Raw genomic sequence first — 26,856 nt, forward strand, 5'->3', positions numbered from 1 at the left:
GGAGGGGTGGTGGTGTCTTCAGAAGCCGCCTCAGAGCCAAGAGCCGTGACTAGGCTCAAGTGCGACCACCGCTGTGGGGATGAGGGGAAGGGAAGTCCGGGCAGCTCCAGCATCCTTCCTGGTGGGCTGGTTGTGCTGCCACCTTAAAGAGGAAATGCCAGAGGAGCAGCAAGTTTGGGGAGGGGCGGCAACGCGTTCAGCTGGGAGCTGTGGATTTTGAGGGGCCTGAGGCGAGCTACGGTGATTACAGCTGGCTGCCGGACTACCAGCCACCTTTGCTCCTGCCATCCAAACTCTGGTATGTTGTGGAAGGGATATGCCTGGTCTTCCGAGGTGAGCTGTGCTAAGCCCATCAGGATAAACTCTCACCAGTGATGTTCTAAGAGTGGGCATGCATCTCAGTTTGGGCTCTCCCAGAAGCAGACCTTGAGACAGGATGTGAAAGAATGTGGTTTATTTAGGAGAAAGAGGGAACCCTGACGAGACTTAGTGACCAGAAATTGTTAGTGACCAGGACACAGATAACTTGACTGCAGGGAGGCAGTGCACCCAGCAGAACTTGGAAGGGGGAGGGGAGGGGAGAAACTGAAGATGAGTATAGACGTTGCTCTCAAGAAGCCTGGCTGTGAAAGCCAGTAGACGGGCAAAAGTGAGCGCTGGAGGGGAGCACAGGCTCACAGAGAGTGTGTCCCATGATGGGGAGACCTGCGTGCACTTAACTGGATGGAGAATGCCAGGCGCTGCTGGAGAGCTAGGTGCCTGAGGCAGGGCTCAGGCGGGAGGTGGAACCACCTTCCCCTGAGGCTCGGGGGGGTGGTGCGTGAGCACAGGGTGAGGACCGGAAGGTGAAGGGGCTCCTGCTTTACTGTTTGCCTTTCTCCCTCTGCAAGAACGCATGGGGTCACCCACAGGAGCGGTGGGGATGCACTGTCTCAGGGAGGCTGCTGACTGCCTGGGATGGTGTCTGTGGAGTCAGGGAGAGACCACCGGGGGAGCCAAGGCAAGGCTGGGGAAGGAGCTGAGATCCTAGACGAGGCTGGAGACCATGAACAATGGGTGCTGGTGCTGACCACACAGGGACGGCACTCTGCCTAGCAGCACCCAGAGGTCCAGACACCCAGGGGAGAAAGTGGCCAGCTGGGCTTGTCCAGCAGATGGCATGAAAGGAGAGTAGGATGACCCTGACCCTGCGGTCTAAGCCTGAGGGGGAAGGGGGTGAGGGATATGCGAGGCGACAGGGGAGATGAGCAGGGACAGGAAAGGAGTGTCGCAAAAGTGCTGGGAGAGATGCGGCTGTTCCAGGGGTGGGACGAACACGTCACAGGTGAGGGGTTCAGGGGGTAACACGTGGATGTGTCCCGGCCCCGCCCACATCCTGCGGTCCTCACCATTCCCAGGCTTCTGCTGTGACACCTGGACACTGGGGCTTAACAGGCAGGTTAGAGATGCCCGGGAGAGGATGGTCTCAAGCAGCGGTCACCCAGGGGCAGCTGGCAGTTGGCGGACAAATGCACTGCCTCCTTGCCCCTCAGTGGAACGCTGTCTCCCGGAGGTGCCCATGGGGGTGGAGGCTCGGTTACCCACAGTGGTCAGCTGCAGGTTAACACGCCCTGAATCAGCTTCTTCTCACCCCTCGTCTCCCTGCCCCACCCCCCGATATGTGCTTCCTGGGATCACCTTCCAGATACACTCCTTGTCCTCGATTCCCTGCCACAGGGTCTTCTTGTGAAGCAACTCAACCCACAACAGTGGCTCAAACCCTCTGTGCTTCAGTTTCCCCCTCTGCAAGACTTGGAGGCCAATCTGTGCCTCTGAAACTGGGGGGAACACACACACAGGTCTGGGAAGCTCAGTGCCATGCCCAGGACTCAGCAGACATGGGTTAGCGCCCTCTCTCAGACATGCGTGTGTGTGTGTGTGTGTGTGTGTGTGTGTGCACGCACATGTGCTCAGTCACTTTAGTCCTGTCCATCCATCTCTTTGCGACCCCATGGGGTGTTTACCACCAGGCTCCTCCATCCATGGGATTTCCCAGGCAAGAATACTGGAGTGGGTTGCTATTCCTTTCTCCAGGGCAATCTTCCTGACCCAGGGATCAAACCCGCATCTCCTGCATCTCCTTCACCACAGGCAGATTCTTTACCACTGAGCCACTGGGGAAACCCTCTTACACATGCAGTACGTGTTTAATAAAAGCTCCATTCCTCTCAGACTGTCCAGGACACGGCACCTTTATTTTCCTGTCAGTTAGGCCCCACACATAAGCCAATCCCTCAGGCCTGACCATTCCTAATGCTCTTGGCTGAATACATTTCAGGCAGCCTCCCTCCCATGCTTGCAGCAAAGGGCCCCCTGGGGACCTCCTGACAAAAGGATGGTTCCGAGGCAACACGTGGTCTGGCAGATGGACGTCTGAGCTCCTCAGAGGTCAGCAAAATCCTCCTTGCTCCTGTGCGCTGAGCCAGGCACTATCATCTCATCTAATCCTTTCACTGTAGGCACTGTAAGCTCCCCTTCGTGGTCCAGGAGGCCCAGCTTCAGAGGGACCCCACAGCCCAGCAGTGAGGGGTAGAGCTGGGATTCAGACCTCATCTGTCTAGGCAGAGCCCAGCCTCCTCACTGGGAGGCAGGCATGGGCCATGTTTACCTCAGATGCCCCGGGCCTGGCACAGGCTCTGCACAGAGAAGGAGCTTAGGGAATGAGCCTGGGGCCTGGCTGAACCAAATAGTCTCCTAGAGTAAATTGAAAGATTCTGCTTCCTGTTGGACATGGAACCACTGAAGGCATTGCCACAACCCAGATCCTAGCACAGGGCCTGGCACATGGTGATGTTTGAGCCAAGTTTGTGGATCAATAACAAGGTGACCACTTAATAGTCTTGGCCATGCAATCCATGATTGCATTGTGCGTGCTATGTGCATGCTATCACGTCAATCATGTCCAACTCTGTGCGACCCTATGAACTGTAGCCTGCCAGGCTTCTCTGTCCATGGGATTCTCCAGGCAGGAATACTGCAGTGGGTTGCCACGCCCTCCTCCAGGGGATCTTCCCTACCCAAGGATCGAACCCCCGCCTTTTGTCTCTTGCATTGAGGCAGGGTCTTTACCCCAGGTGTCATTAGGAGTTGTCCTGTAGTGTTTTCCCATTCTGTTATTCCTGCTACATTCTTCCCTTTGCTCTTCTTCTGAACTCATCTATGCATGTCTCAGGGATCCTTGTCCCCTCCCACACGGATAGGCTATGGGAAAACCTGTAGCAAATGCCGATTGTGTTTTTTAGCATGTGTCACCACATTTCATTTCCACAATAGCTCTATAGGCAGGGCTGAGTGGCCCCACCAGATAGAGCAGTCAGATCAAGACCTAGAGGGGTTGGATGACTTTGTTCAAGGTCACCGGGCAAGTTGGAGGCTGACCTAGGATGATCCCAGATCTGCCTAGCCCTCAAACCCCTGCTGTTTCTCCACCACCAAATTCTCTCCCAGCCCTTTCCCCATCCAGTGAGGCCAGTGCAGATCTCAGAAGTGTCAACCTGGTGACACTGGATCCGTCACTTTAGGGTGGAGTGAAGGAAGCACAGGGCATCAGCTTACTAATTCGAGGGCCCGATGAATTATTCACGCCACCATTAACTTGGAGGGCTTTTCAGCCTCACCTCTCTTTCCCCTGCTTCAGACCCTCAAGTCCTGGCCTGCCCTGAGCTCTGCAGACCTGCAGGGACCTGATGAGGAGATGCTGGTGGAGCTGGGATTCTGTCTGCTGCTGGCAGTGCTGCTGCTGGGCCCAGACCTCAGAGCCCAAGCCATGAAAGGTAAGAGCTGCTGGGGACAGGCAGGACCTGGGAGGGAGGCAGAAGGGTGGAAGGTGGCAGTGGGGTCTCAGGAGGTTTCTATGTGAGAGGCCAGAAAGTGGAAGGCCTTTGTGGGGAGAGTTGGCTGAATTGAGTTGTACAGCTTCTGAGATGGTGAAAGACAGTATTTGTTTAGTGCCTACTATGTGCTGGGTACTTTCTATGCATCATGCATAGATGCATTTAATCTTCACAACAAACTTCAAAGTGCTATCAGTCTCCCATTTTACAGATGAGGAAACTGAGGAAGAGAGCAGTTAAGTAACCTGTCCAAGACTGCATGCTTACCAAGGGTGAGGGGAATGGCTCAGAGAACGATTAAAGATTTGTTGCTGGAAGGGGTCCTTATTTTCCTCCTGAGAGCCTGCTGTACTTTCCCATCACCAGCCAAGTGACATCAAAGTTCTCTATAAAGCCAACCCCCCCTTGCCCAGGTTCAGCTCCAATCTCTATAACATCCAGCCTTGGTTCCCAGCATTCCTTGGGCAACCCATGCTCTGGCAAAAGATCACATCCCCTTCAGGAGATGTTGACCCTAAGGCTTTCACCTACTGTGCCCTGTGCCTGGAAGGTCCCTTTTCTATTTTTCCACCTGAATACACCCGGCTTATCCATTAAGCTCAGCTCAAACACCAGCTCCTCCAGGAAGACTTCCACATCCCTTTATCAGCTTCAGATGCCCCTCCTTGGAGCTTTTAGAACCCTCTGCTGGCACCCTGGTCCCGGGTCCTCTGTGGGGCTCAGTCTTCTGTCTGGGAAGCCAGAGCAGTATCACTCACCTATCTTCAAGGAGCTCTTGTGTAGTGGGGCTCAGCCAGCGGCTCTCTGTGCCTTGTCTTCCTGCAGGCTCAAGGGGGTCTCAGGAAGGAAACTTACTTGGTGGCAGAGATGGGCCGGGCACCCAAGCATCTTACTCCATGCCGGGGTGGTCAGAGAAGCTAACTGTTCCCATTTCTAGCCACTGGGACTTCAGTGGCCTTGGGGTGGCTCTGGGGGTCAGGGTGCCTGAAGGACAAAGCTTCTACCTGTGCTGGCCCCTGGGGCCTCCTGGGCCACAAGAGTTTTGCTCCAGCCATCTCTTGGCCTTTCCCATGCAGTGGGCAGGTCTGGGGGATGGACAATGACAGGCACTGGCCAGGATGTCCCTCTGTCCTCTTGACATAAAGGCATGGATCAGACTCCACTCCTGCCCTGGCCTGCCCTCAGGGCCAGACAGGGTGACCTGTTGTGAACTGGGTGTGCATCTTGTAGCCCTTGCACAGCTTTCTCTTATCTGTGCTCACAGCTACCCAGCAAGGTCATTATCCCCATTTCACAGATGCCTGACTGAGGCTCAGGGAGGCTAAGAGACTGTGAGTCTGAGCCTTTAGTTGTTGCCATTTCCTCCCTCCAAATCTTCCCCAACTCATGAAGACTTTGTTCCTCCTAGCCAAACATCCCCTTCTCCTGTGTCCCTCCTCTTACAGGGCTGGCTTCAGCAAGACTGGCCTCCCTCCCTCTGGACCCCAGAGTCCCCTCTGTGGCCCCAGCACATTCACACCGCATGGCTTTGTCTCATTTGCCTACATCCCCCATCTCACCCCTTGGCTGTGAGCACCCAGGGAGGGACCCATTCTGAATCAGCAATGACATGTACAGTGCGTGTGCTTGACAAATGTGCCTCTCTTACAGGAACTTTGGTGAAGCATCTTCAAGATGCCTTCGGTTGCAAGGGACAGAAACCCAACCTGGATGAGTTTAAGCAAGAAGAGAAATGCACTGGCTCTGTCACCAGGGAGGCAGGAGTGTAGCTGAGCTGGGCCACTTGGGTTCCAGGCCGTTTCTGCTTGTCACGTGGTTATTGCCATCTGCTGACAAGCTTTCTCAACGGGCCCTGAGCATGGTCCCACCCAGGGCTCTAACTCCCGGCCTAGGGACCAGGGAAGAAAAGGTTCTCATCTGGGCATTCTGCAGCAGGATTCTGGTGGCACAGGCCCACCCCCTAGGCCAGTCACTGAGGCAATGGTGGAGGCCTCAGGATTTCCCAGCTAGGCTCATGTGTCCTCCCTGGGTCAGGGAAAGATGCAGGAGGGTTACCATATGGAGGCAAGGGAAGGGAGCAGTGTCTAAAATCAGGGGCTTGTTCTTGCAAGAGATAGAGGAATGGGTGCTGTGTGGACCAAAACAAGATGTCAGCTACAGTGGTAACTTCCCTTTTGGGGCCTTAGTTTTCTTATCTGTTAAATGGAGTCAGTAACACCTGCGCTGCCTATTTTATGGGGATCTTATGATGATGATACAAGATCATTCATTCTTTCAGCAAATATATACTGAGCACCTGCTTTATGCCAGGATGCCTGAGATACAGCAGAGAACAAAGTAAACAAAAATCCCTGCTTTTATGGAGCTTACAGTTTTGTGGAGACAGGCTGACAGTGAACTGAACAAATAAGGAAGTAAACAGTACATTCAGTGGTGGTGGGTGCTATGAAGAAAACATAGCGGAAAAGGGAGAAAAGGGTAGAGGCATGGGGAGAGGATTTCAATGGTAAATAGCGTGGTTGAGGGAAGCTTCACTGACAAGGTGACTAAGAATGTATTGGTCATTTTTTTCCAACTTTTAACTATGAAAATTTTCAAACACCAAGTGGAGAAAATAGTATAATAAATCCTGATGTGTCCATCAACCACCTTCAACAGTTGTCAACATTCTGCCTTTCTTGGTTCTTCTAAAGAAAATGAAAGTGTTAGTCATTCAGCCGTGTCCAACTCTTCGTGACCCCATGGACTGTAGCCCGCCAGACTCCTCTGTCCATGGAATTCTCCAGGCAAGAATATTGGAGAGGGTTGCCACTCCATTCTTCAGGGGAGCTTCCCAACCCAAGGATCAAACCCAAGTCTCCTGCATTGCAGGCAGATGCCTTACCATCTGAGCCACCAGGGAAGCCCTCTGGTTCTTCTGTCCTACCCTCATCTTCATTTTGGCAAGGAGAGGGGCAGGGGAGGGGCAGAGAAATTTAAAGACCATCTCAAATATCATACTATTTTACCCATAAATATTTCAGAGTATATCTAACAGATATATATTCAATAGAGAGATATTCCCAATAGTATTATATAACAATTCCTTAATTTTATCTAATACTCAGTTCATGTTCCATTTTCCCCAATTATTGCAAAAACAAAAGAATCCTATTGCAGTTGGTTTGTTCAAATCAGAATCTGAACAAGGTTCACACATTGCTTTTGGTTGGTATTTGACTCTTGCGTCTTTCTCTCTCTCTCTTTTTAACTGACTTCTCTGACAACCATTTTTCTGTTGTTTCCATGAGTCTGACATTTTAGATTTCACATATAAGTGATACCATACAGTTATTTGTCTTTCTCTGTCTGGCTTGTTTCACTTAGCACAATGCCCTCAATGTCTATGTTGCTGCAAATATCAGGATGAATGCCTTTTTCAAGGCTGAGTAACATCCCATGTCATATGTGTCTCCATTCATCTGTTGGTGGCCATTTAGGTTGTTTCCATATCTTGGCTATTGTGAATGATTCTCCAATGAACATGAGAATGCAGACAACTCTCAGATATACTGTTTTCATTTCCTTTGAAATATACCCAAAGTGGAATTGGTGGATCATATGGAGTTCTATTTTTGTTTTTTAAGAAGCCTCCATATTGTTTGTCATAGAGGATGCACCAGTTTACATTCCCACCAACAGTGCACAAAGATTCCTTTTTTTCCACACATCCTTGCCAACACTTGTTGTTTCTTGTCTTTTATTTAATAACCATCCTAACAGATGGGAGGTATCTCAATGTGGTTTTGACTTGCATTTCCTTGATGATCAGTGATGTTGAGCAACTTTTCATGCACCTATTGGTCATCTGTATGACTTCTTTGGGAAAATTCCTATGCAGTTTCTCTACTCATTTTAAAGCAGACTTTGTTTTCTTTTTGGTCTTCAGTTGTATGAATTCTTTATATATTTTGGATATTTACCCCTAGTCAGATGTATGATTTGCAAATATTTTCTCTCATTCCATAGGCTGTTTTTTTCCATTTTATTAACAGTTTCCTCTGTTGTATGGAGCTTTTATTTTTATTTTTGTTTTTTTAACTTATTTTAATTGGAAGCTAATTACTTTACAATATTGTGGTGGTTTTTGCCATATATTCACATGAATCAGCCACGGATGTTCATGTGTTCCCCATCCTGACCTTCTCTCCCACCTCCCTCCCCATCCCATCCCTCAGGGTCATCTCAGTGCACCAGCCCTGAGCACTAGTTTCATGCATCAAACCTGGACTGGTGATCTATTTCACATATGATAATATACATGTTTCAATGCTATTCTCTCAAATCATCCCACCCTCACCTTCTACCACAAAGTCCAAAAGTCTGTTCTTTACATCTGTGTCTCTTTTACTGTCTCTCATATAGGGTCATCATTACCATCTTTCTAAATTCCATATATATGCGTTAATACACTGTATTGGTGTTTTTCTTTCTGACTGACTTCACTCTGTATAATGGGCTCCAGTTTCATCCACCTCATTAGAACTGATTCAAATGCATTCTTTTTAATAGCTGATTAATATTCCATTGTGTGTATGTACCACACCTTTCTTATCCATTCATCTGCCGATGGACATCTAGATTGCTTCCATGTCCTGGCTATTGTAAACAGTTGTGTGGAGCTTTTAGTTCAGTGTAGTCCCACCTGTTTATTTTTGCTTTTGTTGTCAAATCCAAAAAATTATTGCTGAAACCAAAGTCAGGGAACTTACCCTCTATATTTTCTTCTAGCTGAGCCTTTTAAAAATGTGTTAGTGGTGTCTCCCTCTGCCACCTTATTTACTTTGAAGCACCTGGGTCATTCGAATTTCCCACATTCTGGACTGGGCTGAATGTGTCCTCGTGGGGTCATTTAGACTGTTTCTCTAGCTTCCACATTCCTCTAAATTGTAGACAGATCCAGAGATTTCATTAGCTTCAGGTTCCTTTTTTTTTCCTCTATAAGAAGATATTATAGGTGTTTCATTACGTCACATATTATCCAGTGTTCCACTTTGACGTTAAGATTGGCCAGTGGGTTCAGTTAGCCTCATCCATCCACTATAAAGTTTCTTATACATGTAACTTTTCAGGTATTTTTTAAATGATTTTTAAAAATTATTTTTAAAATTTATTTGTTTTTGGCTGTGTTGGGTCTTTGTTGTTGTGTGGGCTTTTCTCTAAGTTGCAGCAAGCAAGGACTCCTCTCTAGTTGCAGTGAAGGGCCTCTCATTGCGGTGGCTTCTCTCGTTGCAGAGCACAGGCTCTACGCATGCGGGCTCCATTAGTTGCGGCACATAGACTCAATAGTTGCAGTTCCCCAGGTCTGGAGCACAGGCTCAATAGTTGTGGCCCATAGGTTTAGTCACTCTGCACCGTGTGGGATCTTCCCCGACCAGGGATCGAACCAGCATCTCCTGCTTTGGCAGGTGGATTCTTTACCACTGTGCCACCAGAGAAGCCTGGTATTTTTTAATTATAAAAATTTTCAAACATTAGCAAAGTTGAAATAATTTTACAGAGAATATTTACCTACTTAACTAGGTTTTACCTCTCCTCATTTACCTTTTTACTCCATGATTAGTATAGATGATGATGATTTCATTAAGGTTTGCATATTCTAATTAAGGTTTGTATGTTCTAATGTTGTTGTTCTTTTTAAAAAATTTTATTTATTTGGCTATGCTGGATCTTAGTTGTGGCATGTGGGATCTTTGATCTTTGTTGTAGCATGAGGGATCTTGAGCTGCAGCGTGTGAACCCAGTTGCAGCATGTGGGATCTAGTTACTTGACCAGGGATCAAATCCAGGCCCCCTGCACTGGGAGCGTGGAGTCTTTACCCTGGACCACCAAGGAAGTCCCTAAAGTTGTTATTCTTTCTGTAGTCTTCTTTAAATAAGACTTTTTCTTCATCAACTATTTAGTTATCCTGAAATGCATATAGTTTATAACAGGAAAAGCAAATTAAATGCTTAATTCTTTCTCTATGTAGCAAGAAGGAAATGAGTTCATGCCCCAGAAATCTCTAAAAGAAATCAATAAGTTCCATTTTAATTTCTTTTAATTTTTTTAGTTCATTATGAATTCATAAATTTTTATATATTTGATGGCTTTCAATGCACTGCAATAAATCTTTTTTTAAGCTCCAATTATACCTTCTTTAGCCAGGGGGAGCCCCTTCTAGCAGGTTTCTGTGGCTTTTGACACAGTCCCAGCAGTTTTGATAGCTTCTTTACTTTATAGCTTGACAAGATGTCCCAAGTGTATTTTGTATGTTTTCTGCCCCTGACTATTTCTCTAAGGAGTCCTGGTTCATCTTAGTTGGACATAACAATCTTAACCAAATTTAGTTGGACATAATAATCTTAATTTAAGTTGAAGGGGTACAAAATACTACTGAAATATTACTGCCTTTAGGCTTTTTAGGGAACAAAGCTAATAAATTAATATTTTTAGAAATAAAAATAAATCTTAAGTTCATACTGATGTTCTCAATTCAAATTAAGGATCTCAAGAGTTCTACTTAGTTTTTTAGTTTTAATTTGTATCTCTCTCCTCTTATACTGCAAGTCTTAGTTTCTATTGACATTGGCACACTTCCTTTATTCCGATTATCAGTTCAATTCAGTCACTCAGTCATGTCCGACTCTTTGCGACCCCATGGACTGCAGCACGCCAGGCTTCCCTGTTCATCACCAACTCCTGGAGCCTACTCAAATTCATGTCCATCGTGTCGGTGCCATCCAACCATCTCATCCTCTGTCGTCCCCTTCTCCTGACTTCAATCTTTCCCAGCATCAGGGTCTTTTCCAATGAGTCAGTTCTTCATATCAGGTGGCCAAAGTATTGGAGCTTCAGCTTCATCATCAGTCCTTCCAATGAATATTCAGGACTGATTTCTTTTAGGATTGACTGGTTGAATCTCCTTGCAGTCCAAGGAGACTTGGACTTGACTGCAAGTCAAGAGACTTCTCCAACACTACAGTTCAAAAGCATCAATTCTTCAGCACTCAGCTTTCTTTATAGTCCAACTCTCACATCCATACGTGACTACTAGAAAAACCATAGCTTTGGCTAGTGTTGGCAAAGTAATGTCTCTACTTTTTAATATGCTCTCTAGGTTGGTCATAGCTTTTCTTCCAAGGAGCAAGTGTCTTTTAATTTCATGTCTGTAGTCACCATCTGCAGTGATTTGGGAGTCCACAAAAATAAAGTTTCTCACTGTTTCTCCATCTATTTGCCATGAAGTGATGGGACCAGATGCCATGATCTTAGTTTTCTTTATGTTGAGTTTTGTTGTTTTTAAATTAATTCATGTATTTTAATTGGAGGCTAATTACTTTACAATATTGTAGTGGTTTTGCCATACACTGACATGAATCAGCCATGGGTGTACATGTGTCCCCCATCCTGAACTTCCCTACTCCTCCCTCCTCATCCCATCCCTCAGGGTCCTCCCAGTGCACCGGCCCTGAGGGCCCTTCCTCCTGCACGGAACCTGGACTGGCGATCTATTTCACATATGGTAATAGACATGTTTCAACGCTCCTCTCTCAAATCATCCCACTCTCACCTTCTCCCACAGAGTCCAAAAGTCTGTTCTTTATATCTGTGTCTCTTTTGCTCTCTCACATATAGGGTCATTGTTATCATCTTTCTAAATTCCATATATATGCATTAATATACTGTATTGGTGTATTTCTTTCTGACTTACTTCACTCTGTATAATAGGCTCCATATGTTGAGTTTTAAGGCAACTTTTTCTCTCCTCTTTCACTTTCTATGGCATTGGGGTTACTTAATTTTTTGATATTTTAAAAATTATATTAAAATCATTCATGATTAAAAAGTCAAAATTATAAAATAAGTTGCATTTAAAGATGTCTAACAGTCACACCTGTTTCCTCCCCTCTGCTTACTTCTTCCTGTGATAGAGAACCATTTTTATTAGTTTCCTTCCATTGTTTTCTTTTTCAAAATATAAACAAATACATACATATAAGAATGTACTTTAAACTTTGTAATAGACTGCACATTTTCACTCAGGATGGGGGTGGGTAATATTACTTTTAATTTTTGAATTCCCCAATGCACATCTTTAGTGCCTAGTATATTTTATTTAAAATCACAGGTCCATGGGACTTCCCTGGCAGTCCAGTGGTTAAGACTCCATGCTTCCACTGCAGGGGGTACAGTTTCAATCCTGCTACCTATAAAATTACAGGCCTACCTGACACTTCCTATCTCCTTCCCCTGCTTTATTTTTCTCCAGAGCACTTATCACTAGTTAATACACTCCATGTTTTCCTTATTATATTTACTGTCTATCTTCCTACCAGAATTTTTGTCTATTTGGTCCTACTGTAACCCCAGCACCTAGAACAATGCCCCACACTCAAACAATATTTATTGAATACATAAAAGAATGTTTGGTAGTATTTGAAGAATAAGTAAATGAATGAACAAATGCATGAATAAATGAATTGATTTAGGGCCATGGCCTCTTGCTCTCTCATTCCATCCCAAAGACCCTGCTTTGAAGCTGGGCCATGATCCAAGACCCCAGCACTGACTCTAAGTCATTCTTCCCTCTGCCACAGGTGTCAAATGTGGGGGTGTGCTCTCAGCACCTTCCGGAAACTTCTCCAGCCCCAACTTCCCCAGGCTCTACCCTTACAACACGGAGTGCAGCTGGCTGATCGTGGTGGCCGAGGGCTCCTCCGTGCTGCTCACCTTCCACGCCTTTGACCTGGAGTACCACGACACGTGCGGCTTCGACTTCCTGGAGATCTACAACGGCGCCTCCGGGGACCCGGGCAACCTGCTGGGGAGGTTCTGCGGCAGGGTGCCCCCGCCACCCTTCACCTCCTCCTGGCACGTCATGTCTGTGGTCTTCCACTCAGACAAGCACGTGGCCAGCCGCGGCTTCTCCGCAGGCTACCAGAAAGGCAAGGGGGGCTCGGCGGTGGGGAGGGCGGCGGGGGCAGGTGAGACGGGCCGGGTCTCAGCATCCTAGCGTGTAGGCCGCCCTGTTAACCTGGCTGCCCCAGCTCTCGTAGCTCACGGGGCAAAGGCGGCCTCTGTTGGTAGTCCTGGTGGCTGTGTGGCAACTCCCCTCCTCTCCCTCCGTTATTCTGGGAGCCCCGGGAGGGTCTCAGTGTGCTCAGGAACGAGGCTTCTTGTGCGCGTCTATCCCTGTCCTTCTCACCCCTGAGTGGCCTTGGGACACCAGAGGGGACACTGTGCTGCCCCTGCTCCTCACCTCTCTGTGGCATCTTATTATGTGATGGGCACATGAGTTCCCCCCACCCCTCACGTCCTCAGCAGTGGAAGGGGCACAGGGTCTGTGGGGAGCTGGTGATTCTCTCCCTCCTAAAGCCTTTCCTGAGCTCACCCCTTACATCATGGTCCCTAACCCCTCCTCCCCCAGCCAGGCTTGGCACCTGCCCTCAGGCTTTTTTAAAATATTGGAAAACATTGCACATGGTACTATAACTTTGATATCTTAATAATCTAAAAATCTAGGGATCTAAAATTCCACCACTACCATTAGATATGTCTGCAGTTCTCGTGTTTCAGCATTCTACAAATCTATGCCTCCAAAGCCAGTGGGGACTGAAGTCTATCAGCTTGTGCGTGCGCGCGCGCACACACACACACACACACACACACACACACACACACGCGCGCGCACGTCCCCGCCCACACCCTGGCCCTGATTGCTGTTGGTGGATGCTATGCACCAGGAGCCTCTGTGGCACCCATTGCTTGAGCTGACATGAGGAAGGCCTTTGGTTTTGTCCTTGGAAGAAGGGAGGATGAAGATATCAAAGTTATAGTACCATGTGCAATGTTTTCCAATATTTTAAAAAAGCAGGAGTACCCTTACATCAGGTGGAGCCTTATGTTAATCCCTGATATATAAAAGAGGTAAAGGCAGCATTTTGTTGTAAGCATTTAGTTTATAAAAGTTCTTATTTTTAACATGTATTTATTTTAAGCCAATCATTGAAAACATCAGTAAATATTGATGGTCTCTAATTAGTTATATCTTTACAATTGAGATATGTGACCGTGGATTCTGTCTTTCACTGAGTTTAAAAAAAGCTTGAATACAGTGTAAGAATGACATTTACACCAGATGTCTGCAGATTGATGTCCCGGGGCCACCGTGACGGCCTGGAACACAGTTTGAAAGTCCCTGCCAAGTTTGAAAGCCCCTGCTAACACAGTTTGAAAGTTAAGGGTATTGAGGTTGGAAGGGATCTCACAGACTGTCAAAACCTGTCCTTTCTTTTCACCAACAATGCATCTGAGACCAGAGAGGGAATGTGCCTTCCCATGATCACACGTCTGGGAAGGGCAAACTCTGGGACAAGAAGTCGAGTCCTCAGCTGCCCAGCACAGTGCTCCATTCATACAGCCTTGCCAGGGGATGAGATTCTGCAGCCTCAGGAGACACAACCTAGGGTGCCCCTTCCTTCTGGTGGCCTCCAGTCGGTCACAGTATGCATCATCACCAGGCTCCAAAGGACTTTCACCAGAAACTTCTCAAACTGCATGAGTCTGAGCCTGGTGGGTCAGACTGGACAAGTCTTATGAGTTCTAATATTCCCATGGGGCTCAGAGAGGCTGAGTTACTTGTCCAGGGTCACACAGCAGTAGAAGGCAGAGCTGAGAACACAGTTGTCTTCAGACTTCAAGTCTGTCTCTACTTCTTCAGACCTCTAAGCCTCAGTTTCCTCTTCTGTTAGGGAGGTTTGATAATATTCCTGGTCTGAGGTGTCTCAGCCGCTGTGCACCACTGTCCTTGGTGGGAGGGACAGTGAGACTCACAATGCCAACTGTACAGACTCAGTAATTAGTCACATCACACCCTCCCTGATACCAGCGGGGGGACCTGCTGTCAAGGCCCTGCTCTGTCCCTTGGGCCTTGTCAATGGCACCTGCTGGTCTCCACATCTCTTTGTCTGAGAGCTTTTACCAAAGCTGTGGCAGACTACCTCTACCACCAGCAGCCCTCAGCCTGGATTCTGAGGGGCTGGTGGGTGAACGCCCCCACTCTCCCACCCGCTCTCCCTCAGTGCCCACCTGTGGACCCCTGTCTGTCCCAGATACACTCTTTGGGCTCGGGTCGTTATCTTGGGCTCTGTCTGGGTGAATGCAAACTCACACAGGCAAGTTGCTTAACTTCTCTCTGCCTCCAGTTTTCGAACTGTAAAATGGGGAAAACCACCCTGCTTTCCTCATGGGGCTATTTTTGCTGTTGTCATCGTTTAGTCATTGTCATGTCCGACCCTTAGGGTGATGGTCTAAAAAGATGGCTTGTGCCTGCCACTTGACAAGTGCTCGGTGGGTGGTGACAAGGGTCTGGGAGGACACTTGTGGGAATGGCATTTCCCAAGGGAGGAGATGGGGGTGCCAGGGGAGGGTGCCAGTTCAAGGGGGCTCCCTTGCAGATGTGTGTGGTGGTGTCCTGACCGGCCTGTCAGGGGTCCTCGTCAGCCCCGAGTACCCCAACAACTACCCCAACAACGTGGAGTGCCACTGGGTGATCCGGGCCTCTGGCCCCGCCACCATCAAGCTGGTGTTTGCGGACTTCCAGGTGGAAGGCAGTGAGCAGTGCATGTATGACTACGTGGCTGTTCTTGGGGGGCCCGGCCCCGCCCGGGGGCACCACTACTGCGGCAGTGCCAGGCCCCCCACACTTGTGTCGCTGGGCCACGAGCTGCAGGTGGTCTTCAAGTCTGACTTCAACATCGGAGGCCGGGGCTTCAAGGCCTACTACTTCTCAGGTGGGAGCGCTGCAGTGAAACCCAGGGGGGCTCTGTGCATGCTGCGGGGCGCAGGAGGAGTTGTACTTTTCTGCCTCTGGGTTTGGCACTTCCTGCTCTTTCTCTGCCTGAAATGTTCTAGCACACTCTTTCCTGCCTGGCCGATGCCAAGGCACAAGCATGTCACCTCCTCTGTGAAGACTTCCTGATACCCTCTGAATTATTCTCTTCCTTCAGCTCCTTAGAGAAGTGATTTCATAGCAATGATCTAACGCTTATCATTTCTGTATGAGGTTTGCATGTTGATCTCCTCTGCCTTACTGCGAGTTCCTATGGATTTATCTCTATACCTGCTACATAGAAGACATTCAATTGTTTGTACAAATGAATGGATGAACCCTTGGGAATTAAACTCTAGTGGAGGAGATGGAGAAGAAAACAGTGAATACTCACTGTGATCTGTGATATCTAATAGTATGAATGATGGATGGCTTCCTGGAGGAGGAGAGAATTGAGCAGTGCTTTGAAGGAGTTAAACAGTGGCAGCAGGAAGGGAAGGGTGTTCAAGCAGTGCATGGTTAGCTGCTTCAGTTGTGTCCGACTCTTTGCAAACCTGGGGACTGTAGCCTGCCAGGCTCCTCTGTCCATAGGATTCTCTAGACAAGAATACTGGAGTGGGTTGCTATGCCCTCCTCCAGGGGATCTTCCCCACTCAGGGATCAAACTCATGTCTCCTACATCTCCTGCATTGGCAGGTGTGTTCTTTATCACTGAGCCACCAAGAAAGCCCAGGCAGAGGGATCAGCATATGGCATGGAGGACAGAGAGGGTTTGTGTGCTCATAGTACTAGGAGATGTTTGGTGAGGCTGGAGGGTGGGACTCAATAAAAAGGGACAAGGTCATGAACCACCTTGCCTGTCAAGTCCAAGTTTGGACTCAACTCTGAGGACAGGTATTAGACATTTTTATTGAATTCCTAGCAGAGTCAACACTCATGCAATGGATTGCCCATTGGAATGAAAATCCCAGTTTTCAGCTAGTTACAGTTTAAAGCAGTCTTTGGGATTAATTGTCTGGTTTTCTGCATGGTGCCCACAACCTGCCAGGGTGGTTTTAGGATCTGTATGGTGCCTGCTGCCCAAGCTGCAGTTGCAGATGATGACAGTCTCCACCTTTCTCACTGTTGCTCCTTTGGACCTGCTCTCCCCAATCCAGGAGAATGCCAGGAGGTGTACACGGCGGTGCAGGGCAACTTCTCCAGCCCGCAGTACCCTAGCTCCTACCCCAACAATATCCGGTGCCACTGGACCATCCGCCTGCCTCCTGGCTACCGGGTCAAGGTGTTCTTCCTGGACCTGGAACTGGAGGAGCCCAACAGTCTGACCAGGACCTGCGACTTTGACCATCTAGCAGCCTTTGATGGGGCCAGTGAGGAGGCGCCTCTGCTGGGGAATTGGTGTGGCCACCACCTGCCACCCCCGGTCACCTCAAGCCACAACCAGCTCCTGATTGTGCTGCACACGGACCGTAGCACCACCCGCAGGGGCTTCTCTGTGGCCTACATTGGAGGTCAGCTGGGGTAGAGGGTGCGGGTGTGCTGGTGGGGGAAGGTGAGGCTGGGGCCCCAGGACTTTGCAGTCTCCTTCCTCCATCCCTCTTTCCTCTATCGCACCAATTTCTCTGGTGGCTACACCACTGCCGACTCCTGCCCTGGGACCTCTGAGGCTATACCAATGTGACTCCTGCTTATTTTCACTATTACAGTGCCCTATTTTTCTAGCTTCCAAATCTACGATTCTCAGTTCCTCCCTATCTGTCTCTTTTCTCCATGGGCCCCTGGCTTCTCTTGTGTTATGGTTGATTCTCTGTATCCAGGGGCGATACACAAAATATGGTAATACTATTTATGTTCATAATGCTGAACAACCTTGCTTGTACAGTCATAAGTCCTGGTTGACAGTGGGTTGAAAAACTACTGATCTTTCAAGACCTTTGATTTCCTTTCATAACAAGAAGTCTAGAGTTAGTCAGCTGCTGTATTGTTTCAGGGACTCAACAATATCCCAGTTTGGCATGTCTGAGATTCTCTCAGCCTCCTGACCACAATATGGCTGCCACACTCCAGGCATCATGTCCGTGCTCAAGTCTGGAAGAGGGTAGGGGAAGTGCCAGCTACAAATGTCCTTTTGTTAGGAAAGTAAAAGCATTTTTGGAAGCACTCAAATTTCTTCTTCTTGATCTTATTATTTTAAGCTTGATCATATGGCTGTGCCTAGCTGCAGAGTTGGCTAGGGAACTTGGCACTCAGCTTTTCCATCCTCCATAGTGCCAGTTAGATCTGCCAGCTGACAGCATCTATCATCCATCCCCTCCTCTCACCACCCTTCCCTGGGCCATGGGCCCAGAAAAGCCTGTTCTCTGGACCCACTTTGCCCTCTACCTGACCAGGCTAGAGCCTCTTGTTGTGCAGGTGTAGAAAGGGAGATGCAGAGAGGAAAGGACTTCGCCGATGTCACACAAGCAATGGTGGCACAGGCAAGGCTAGAACTCACACTCCTGTTTTTTGTGTGGCTGAGCAAGGCCTGGCGGGGAGGCTCATGGCTGAGCTCAGACAGACTAGGACCACATTCAAATGCTGCTGGGCCTCGCTTGTGACTCAAAGAGTAAAGAATCTACCTGTAATGCAGGAGACCTGGGTTCAATTCCTGGGTTGGGAAGATCCTCTGGAAAAGGGAATGGCAACCCATTCCAGTATTCTTGCCTGGAGAATTCCATGGATAGAGGAGCCTGGTGGGCTACAGTCTATGGAGTCGCAAAGAGTTGGACACGACGGAGTGACTAATGCACATACACACACACTGATCATTCAGTGGGGCTGACCTGTAGGGGAAGGAACCAGGAGAGCTGCAGCAAGCTAGCGGCAGCGAAGTGCCCTGAGCAGACCCTCCCTCTGTCCGCTTCAGTCACCTCCACCCAGAAACCTGCAGGAGGACTCTTCCTCAATTAGAGTGACCCCTTCCTGGATGGCACTTGGAGATCCAGGTGCCATGAGTTCTGCCACAGCTGGCTGACAGGTCTCAGTAAAATGAAGATACCAGCTGAAGGAGCTGCAAAGTCCCCTTTGTTCTGATGGGCCTATTTCCAGGCCTGGGTTCTCTCCCAGCCGTGTGTGATCTTGGACAAGCCCCTTTTCCTTTTGGTCCCTCCAGAGACAGAGGGTGGGCCTCTCCTCTCCTGGCTCCTGTTTCAGATGCAAGGGCCCCACTCCCGCCCGCCCCCTCTCTCCCTGATGCCCTTGGGAGCCTGGGGTCAGACAGGGCATTCGTGCTGGGCCAGGATCCAGATGTGGCCCAGGCTGCAGGCGGCCTCCCGGCTGGAGGACGGCCTCAGCATCAATCAGAGGTGACACACAGTTCAGCGCCACCAAGATCATCGTGGGAGATGGCAGGCCCATAAATCCCCGACTGCCCAGACACCAGAGGCTGAAATATGTCTGAGGCGTTTCCCGGAGAGGGGTTGAGAGTTCCTGGCCTCTGCCTGCCAGCTCCTTCCTTTTCCTCCCTCCCGCTCCCCACCCCCACGTCCTTCCTCCTAACCTCACTGCTGCCCCAGCAAGCACCGCCCCCTACACACCCGCATGCACACATGCACGCACACCCAGGCTCGCACAGACCCAGACACTTAGAGTCACACCGTCCTGGCTGGGAGGGGGTGCGGGGGCTACCACACAGGGTGGAGAGACCAGGAACTGTGGAATCTTTATAGACTCGATGGTTAAAATGCCAGCTGACACTGCAGACAGTGTCACCTCTCAGAGCTCGGGGCTCTAAAACTGTAAAATGGGCTTAGACGTGTCCACCTCACAGGGTCGTTATGAGGAGGGAGAATGAGGCTTTCTTCACTACCCTTTTCAAACTGCAACCCCCACCTCCCACCAACTCCACCCATGCATACATGCTGCTCTCCTCATCTCCATCTTTTTCTTTCTTTGATTTTCCTTCGACTACTCTGACACTTAGGTGTATTTTACATATTTATTGCTCCCTCATCCAACTAGAATGTAAACTCCAAGAAGGTAGGCATGTGAGGCTGGTTTTTTTCTTTTCATTTCTATATCTGGCATTCAGGATAGTGCCTGGACATCGTAGGCTGTAAATACTTGTTAAATGATTGAATGAATTGCCTGGTATATGGCAAACATGATCAGCAAATAGTAGATTCTTTCCATTATGATTAACAAAATTCATTCATTCAATTGTATATTCGCCTTTCAAGCTCTCTGTGCTGGGTTTAGAGGATGCTGAGAAGTAGGAATGGTGCCTGCCCTGGAACTCATAGCTTGATGGAGTTAAATGGACAAACACATGTGAAATGTCCTTGTAGGACTGCATAAGAGCCATTCACTCTCTGGGTCTCAGTTTTCCACCCACCGCCCTTTGGGCACAGGCTTGAAGAGGGTTGGGGGTCAGACTGCCTGCCTGCATGGCCTCCAGCTCCCCTCTCCCATCCATCCCCAGTGGTGCCCATGAACGTGAGCTGCTCCCGCACGGACTTCCAGATCCTGATCTCCGCACAGGCGCTGGCCCCACTAGAACGGACCAAAGTCTACCTGGGAAGCCGGAGCTGTGCCGCCCAAGAGATGGGCAGCAACTTCCGGATCCAGGCCCGCTTTGACACCTGCGGCACTGAGTCTCAGGTAGGGGGGTGAGGGCTGACACGAGGCTGGGGCCCTGATCCCTGGGGAGAGGCACCTGCCAGACTTGAGAGTTCAGCTCCTCTTCCTGGCTCTGGTCATCACACCTGCTGGATATGGAACTCAGTCTCTCCTTTTCCTCAACAAACTTGTTCAATATAGACACAACATGGAGCTCAAGTAGAGGAGATAGAGAAGGGCGATCTGGCTGCACAACCTGCTGACAACCAACAGCCCCTACTGGAGGCCCCTCTGTCAAGGTCCTGACTCTTTCTGGAGGCTTTCCTGCTGTCCCCTGTCCTCCCTGGAGCCCCCCAGGGCCACGCAGTCCCCACCTCTAACATACAGAGCTGTTTGAGCCCTACTGCCCCCTGCCTGCCCACTCCCTCCCCACCTTGTGATCCAAATCCTTTTTTGGGTTCCACAAAACAAAAGAGCCCTTCAAGAGACAGGATCCACCTCCCTCCAAAGGCGGTGAGGTGTGCAAATGAAGATTTTCTACTATCCTTGTATTTTGGAAGCCTGAAACCCAGGTTTGGGGCCTTCAGCATCACTTGGTGGTGGCCCAGGCACCCTGGGTGTTTGCATTCTTAGGGGCAGGTTGGAACGGGGAAAGGCCTTGGTATCTGAGGATTTGTGATTTGGCAGAATCACGTGATTTCCAGCAAACCGTGTTTTCCCCATACCCAGCATTAACCAAATGTGTACCTCTGGCTCTTCCAGTTCACCCTCTGCTTCCCCAGCCTCCTGGAAGGCACCATCCTTTTGAGCTGGGTAGAGGAGAAGTGGGAGTCAGTCTTGGCTGCCAAGATAATCTGCCCTCACCTCTAGTCTATCCCCTAAATCCCCGAGTGGTTTTCTTTGGGGGCAGAACCACATTCCATAGAATCATAAGATGATAGGGACAGAGAGCCCCAGAAGCAGGGAATCGTGACATCCAGAATAAAGAACGCCTAGACACTCGGGGTCTCAGAGTTGCAGAACCTCCACTAGAACTTAGAGCCTCATAATCATAGAAGCTTGGCATCAATATCATGGAAACATAAAAAGCGGGAACCTTAGACTCATGGGTTCTTAGTGTAACACATGTAAGTCGTAGACCCATGAGGACCAGTCTCTGCATTGAGTTGCTTTCAAAGATGCACAGTTCAAGCGGCCAAAAGCAGGACCACCTTTCTGCGCGTGCGTACTTTGTTGCTTAGTCATGTCTGACTCTTTGCGACCCTATGGACTGTAGGTTGCCAAGCTCCTCTGTCCATGGGATTTCCCAGGCAAGAAGACTAGATCTCCTTCTCCAGGGGATCTTCCCAACCCAGGGATTGAACTTGTATCTCTTGTGTCTCCTGCATTGGCAGGAGGATTCTTTACCCCTGTGCCACTTGGGAAGCCCCCAACTTTTCTGTACTTTTCTTAAAAACCACAGAGACTTAATTTCATAACCGTAACACCTCGTATGCGTGGACTGTCTTTCCTCCTCAAGTCTCATCAAAAACCCCTGAAACTTTCCCACACACCTGTTTTAAGTGATTCTCCCTCCATTCTTCATTATGTAGATTCACTTTGGCCCTTTCACTGGGCCCACTTTCACTCCCAGGTTCTCTCTCTCCCCCCTCCCCCCAATTCTTTGTCACAAAATTTTAGGACGCGGGTCCTCCTCAGGGAGTGTGGTGGCAAGACAGGCTGAGGGCACGAGGCAGAAGACTCCTCTGGGGACACGGTCTCAGAGCCTTTTGGAAGCCCAGAGTTGGGAGAGACCTACAAGGTCACCCGGTCCACCGAAATCCAGATCTGTAGCTCCCGTTCAGTCTCTTCTTGGAAGGGCTGCCCAGCATCCAGTGATGGAGGCTTCCTCCTGCTCGCTGGCACTTTCTAGGCAGCTTTGATTTTTAGAAAAGCCTCAGCTCATTAGTAGGACTTCCCAGGGGATGCCAGAGGTAAAGAACCCGCCTGCCAATGCAGAGGACTTAAGAAACGTGGGTTCAATCCCTGGGTCGGGAAGATCCTCTGGAGGAGGGTATGGCAACCCACTCCAGTATTCTTGCCTGGAGAATTCGATGGACAGAGGAGCCTGGCAGGCTACAGTCCCCGGGGTTGCAAAGAGTGGGACACTACTGAGGTGATTTAGCATACATGCACGGCTCAACAGTAACCCAACCAGACAGGGCAGTTGGCGGGGCCTGAGGAGTGTAATGGCTGCCCTAGATTTGGGGAGAGTATCCCAGCATAACTGCAGCCCCCAGTCAAGACCACAACAGACTGTCTGTCAAAACATTGTCCCTCACTCCCCAGCCCCAAAGCCCCACCTTCTCAGGGCATCTGGACTCCTGTCTCCCTCGTCCTTGCGGGTGGGGAGGGCAGCAGTGTGACAGGCTCCCTACATCTCACTCCTCAGTGGCTCTTCCCAACCTCTGGGTGATGAAGCTGGACTGACCTGGACTCAACCACAGGGGCACAGAATCACTGCAGACACAACTGGGCCAAAAGATTCCAGAAGGAAAGTCACATCACACCAGGGAGACAGCATCTCACAGGGAGACAGGAGACTGGCTTCTGGACCTAGCTCTGGGCAAATTATGGCCTTTGCTGGGCCTCAGTGGCCACATCAGTGAATTGCCAAGGAAGGGAGATTAAACTAGATGCCCTGAAAGTCCACTTTGGTTCTGCATTCTTTGGTTTGAATGAGGCGTGGTGGTTAACAGGACAGTTAAGAATCGGGCAGCTCTGGGGAGAATATGTTCCCTGTCACTTGTGTGCTGTGTGGCCTCAGACAAGGGATCTAACCCCTGGGCCTCACTTTCCTCATCTGGCAAATGGGGATATTAATGGTACCAATTAGAGACGGTTGTCATGAGAATTAAATGAGATAATGCACTTAAATGCAGAGCCCAGAACATGGCAAATGTCCCTGTTGTCACAGTTGCTATCTTTCATAGATTCCACCTCCCTGAAGCCAGAGCAAGTACTGACCCATCAAATCTGATACTGTCCTTCCAGACATCCTGGTAGTACCCCTTTTACAGGTGGGGGAAGAGGCTCTGCGTGGGAAGGAGTCAGTGGCCAAGCTGGGACTGGAACCCTCACTCGGGGGTTCTGCCCCCTTGGCACTGAGTCCTCACATAGCTAGGGCAGCAGGGTCAGCCCTGGCCCCCTTAGGGGTGAGCAAGTGCCCCTTGATCCCCACAGAGAAGAAATAACACCTCAGTGATCGTCAGCGTGCTGTACATCGACTTCTCAGCTGGTGGGCAGGAGGACATCCATGAGTACGAGGTCCGCTGCGAGCCACGCCGCAAGGAGGCCTCTGTGCATCTGCTGTCCGGCTCCCACTGGCTTGGGCCCTATGCTGCCACGGCCGAGCACCTTCAGGAGGCACCGCCCAGGGACGAGGCAGAGGCACTGGAGGGCCCCGTGGCCATGGTGGCCCAGGACACCAGTGACATCGTCTTCCTGGGCCTTTGCATCCTGGCAGGAGTCCTCATGGTGATTGCCATCGTGGTCCTGATGCTGCTGTAGGTGGGGAGGGTAGGAGCCTGGCATCTGACATCCCTGGGACCCCACTGTAGGAGTGAGAGCAGGTCTAGTTGACTTGTTACTGACCGTGGGCAAGTCACTGCCTTCTCTCTGAGCCTCAGGTTCCTGGGGCCCTTGACTCTGCCCTACTTATCTCGGTACAGGGCTGGCATGAGGCTCAGAGAAGAGCATAAATGTACAAGAGCTATGTAAACTATAGCATGCCATGCACATATGTGCAATTGTTTTTGTTGTTATTAATTTTAAAGATTTTCTGCTATAGAAAAGAACCCTCCTGTGTGTGTTATTTGTCAATGTATGCAGTTGTGGTCACTGTTGACAGAATTGATAAAACTGACATGTAACTTGTACAAGAACTTCACCATCTCAGGATACAAATAAGTCACCTCCTAATTTTCCAACTAATTGCTCAACCTAAGCCTTCATTAGTGGGAAGTTCAGTATCCATCCAGGGGCCTCTACTCTGCTTAACTGACCCAGGAACCCCGAGGACTTTGTCTAAAGCAGGCCAGTCCTGCCTCCAAACTCCAGGAACAGAGAGAAGTGTTGAAGATGGACTGTGTGCCTCCTGACAGACGCCAGTCCACCCAGGTGGACAGAGCCCCACCTGTGGACACCCACACTGTACTCAGTAATGAGGCTGGAGACTGAGGACTGGTAGCTCTTTCATGTTGGTGTTTTTCCTTAAATATTTAATGATCTTTTGGGCTTACCAGGTGGCGCTAGTGGTAAAGAACCTGCCTGCCAATGCAGATTGAGGGGTGGGGTTCAATCCCTGGGCTGGGAAGACCCCCTGGAGGAGGTCATGGCAACCCACTCCAGTATTCTCACCTGGAGAATCCCATGGACAGAGGATCCTGATGGGCTATAGTCCATAGTGTCACACGGAGTCAGACATGACTGAAGCGACTTAGCAGACATGCATGCATAGTGATCCTTGCCTGAAATGCTGATTGAAACCCCGTGTGTCTCTGTCCTCACCCTTAATGTCAAATTTAGCTCACCAGTCCATCCTTTTCCTCCAGATGAGTTTTCTTTGGAGCCCTCTGACCTTCCCCTGTTATTGGACTTCTCTCAGATATACTCCAGTCTATTGAGAGCTACGCCAGTCCACCCACATTTTTCCAGATTTACACCACAGTGAGCAGGGGTTGGATTCCCAGTGCTTTCCTGTGAGAATGTCTCTGGCATCCTTACGAGAATTGTCTAGCCCTCCCCAGAGCACTATATATCAAGAAGTGGAGCAATCTTGTTAACGAATAATAAACAAAAAATACATTTATAATATATCACTTCCCCTTGTTCACCTTTATATTTACATAATGAACCACTCAAGTGAGTCCTTTCATAACACCAGAAATTGACTGTGCTGACCACTGCCCGTATCAATGTAAAAAATTGTAGTCCCATTACAATTCCCTCAACAATCCAACAGACATCCACTGATTTCCAGCCTTGTGACTAGTACTGTCTTAGGCGCCAGGCATACAGGGACAAGCAGGTCAGAGGAGATTCCTAACTTCCAGATGCTTACAGTCGAGCTTAGCCAAATCTGGGTGAGGGAGGCCAGATGAGTTGGTAACTTGCAGAGAAAAGAACTAGAGAGAAAAGAGCTGATAAAGTAAGACATGAATTAAGCAAGGGAAAAAGAGTAGTGTGGACATCGGGAGAAGTGGGTTCAAGTCCACGCTCTTCTTTCTAATTGAGTGAGCCTGAGCAAGGTACTTTGATTCTATGAACCTTGATATTCCCACCTGCAGAATGGGACCACAGTTCCTGGCTTGCCATGAGGATGTGGCAACATGATGAATTAGAGATCTGTCAGGGTCATGTGCCAGCAGGAGACTCTGGGGTGTTTGGAGAAGAGACCCCAGGCTCTTTCTCTCCCACTGACCTTCTTACTCTCAGACTCCTCAAGCCACTGAGCCAGGCTTCCTTCACCAGCCTGAGTTGTGAACACCTCACAAACTTCCCAGGTCTCACTTTCCCTGAATGGGCAAGGCTGGACACACAGCATGCCCTCTTTGAGGACACCTTTGGGGTTCTGCCCCCAAGCACTATGGGCTAGATTTTGGGGTGGCAGCTGGACCCAAGCTCACCTTGTCCTTATCAGCTCATCAGAGTCGGGGAGATGATAGCCCAGCCTGTGGCTGGGCTCAAGGTGGGATGGTGTGTGTGCACAAATCTGGGAGTCTCGATCTCCACCCTCAGCTGCCAATCTTCAAGCGCCCCAGCACGGAGGCGAGAGCTGCAGATCTGCAGACAGACCATCCCCAGTCGAACTTCGGCTCCATTACTTGCTAGCTGTGTGACCTTGGGCAGGTCATCCCATCTCTTTTAGCTCAATATTGTCACTTGCAAAGTAATAATAATAATAATAACACCAACTTCATCAGTCCCCTGGGGGGATTAAATGAGATAATGACAGACAAAGCCCAAGTCAACAAAACTCTCACTTAATACCATTGACTTAATTTAGAGAAGAGCTAACACCTATCTTACTCAAACTCTTCCAGAAAATTGCAGATGAAGGTAAGCTTCCAAACTCATTTTATGAGGCCACCATCACCCTAATTCCAAAACCAGACAAAGATGCCACAAAAAAAGAAAACTACAGGCCAATATCACTAATGAACATAGATGCAAAAATCCTTAACAAAATTCTAGCAAACAGAATCCAACAACATATTAAAAAAATCATACACCATGACCAAGTGGGCTTTATCCCAGGAATGCAAGGATTCTTTAATATCCACAAATCAATCAATGTAATACACCACATTAACAAATTGAAAGATAAAAATCATATGATTATCTCAATAGATGCAGAGAAAGCCTTTGACAAAATTCAACACTCATTTATGATTAAAACTCTCCAAAAAGCAGGAATAGAAGGAACATACCTCAACATAATAAAAGCTATATATGACAAACCCACAGCAAGCATCACCCTCAATGGTGAAAAATTG

General features: G+C 49.1%; 1 protein-coding gene across 1 annotated transcript; it reads left to right on the forward strand.

Moving 5' to 3' along the window:
• The first annotated feature begins 200 nt into the window (after positions 1–200).
• On the forward strand, positions 201–24,153 carry CDCP2 (CUB domain containing protein 2). Its single transcript, XM_043878180.1, has 7 exons — positions 201–298; positions 3,677–3,812; positions 12,492–12,839; positions 15,351–15,686; positions 16,882–17,235; positions 20,184–20,362; positions 23,543–24,153. Exons 2-7 carry the CDS (start codon positions 3,734–3,736, stop codon positions 23,867–23,869), a joined length of 1,623 nt encoding a protein of 540 aa, XP_043734115.1. The 5' UTR covers positions 201–298; positions 3,677–3,733; the 3' UTR covers positions 23,870–24,153.
• Positions 24,154–26,856: the final 2,703 nt, after the last annotated feature.

Source organism: Cervus elaphus, chromosome 20 (assembly GCF_910594005.1).
Source record: "Cervus elaphus chromosome 20, mCerEla1.1, whole genome shotgun sequence".
In the NCBI taxonomy this organism is placed as follows: domain Eukaryota; kingdom Metazoa; phylum Chordata; class Mammalia; order Artiodactyla; family Cervidae; genus Cervus; species Cervus elaphus.

Bases quoted from the DNA above. Each gene is read 5' to 3' on its own strand.
- CDCP2 (XM_043878180.1), top strand. From the start codon at position 3,734: ATGCTGGTGGAGCTGGGATTCTGTCTGCTGCTGGCAGTGCTGCTGCTG. The intron at 3,813-12,491 runs GTAAGAGCTGCT...CCTCTGCCACAG, and splicing joins CAGAGCCCAAGCCATGAAAG to GTGTCAAATGTGGGGGTGTG. The intron at 12,840-15,350 runs GCAAGGGGGGCT...GCTCCCTTGCAG, and splicing joins CTCCGCAGGCTACCAGAAAG to ATGTGTGTGGTGGTGTCCTG.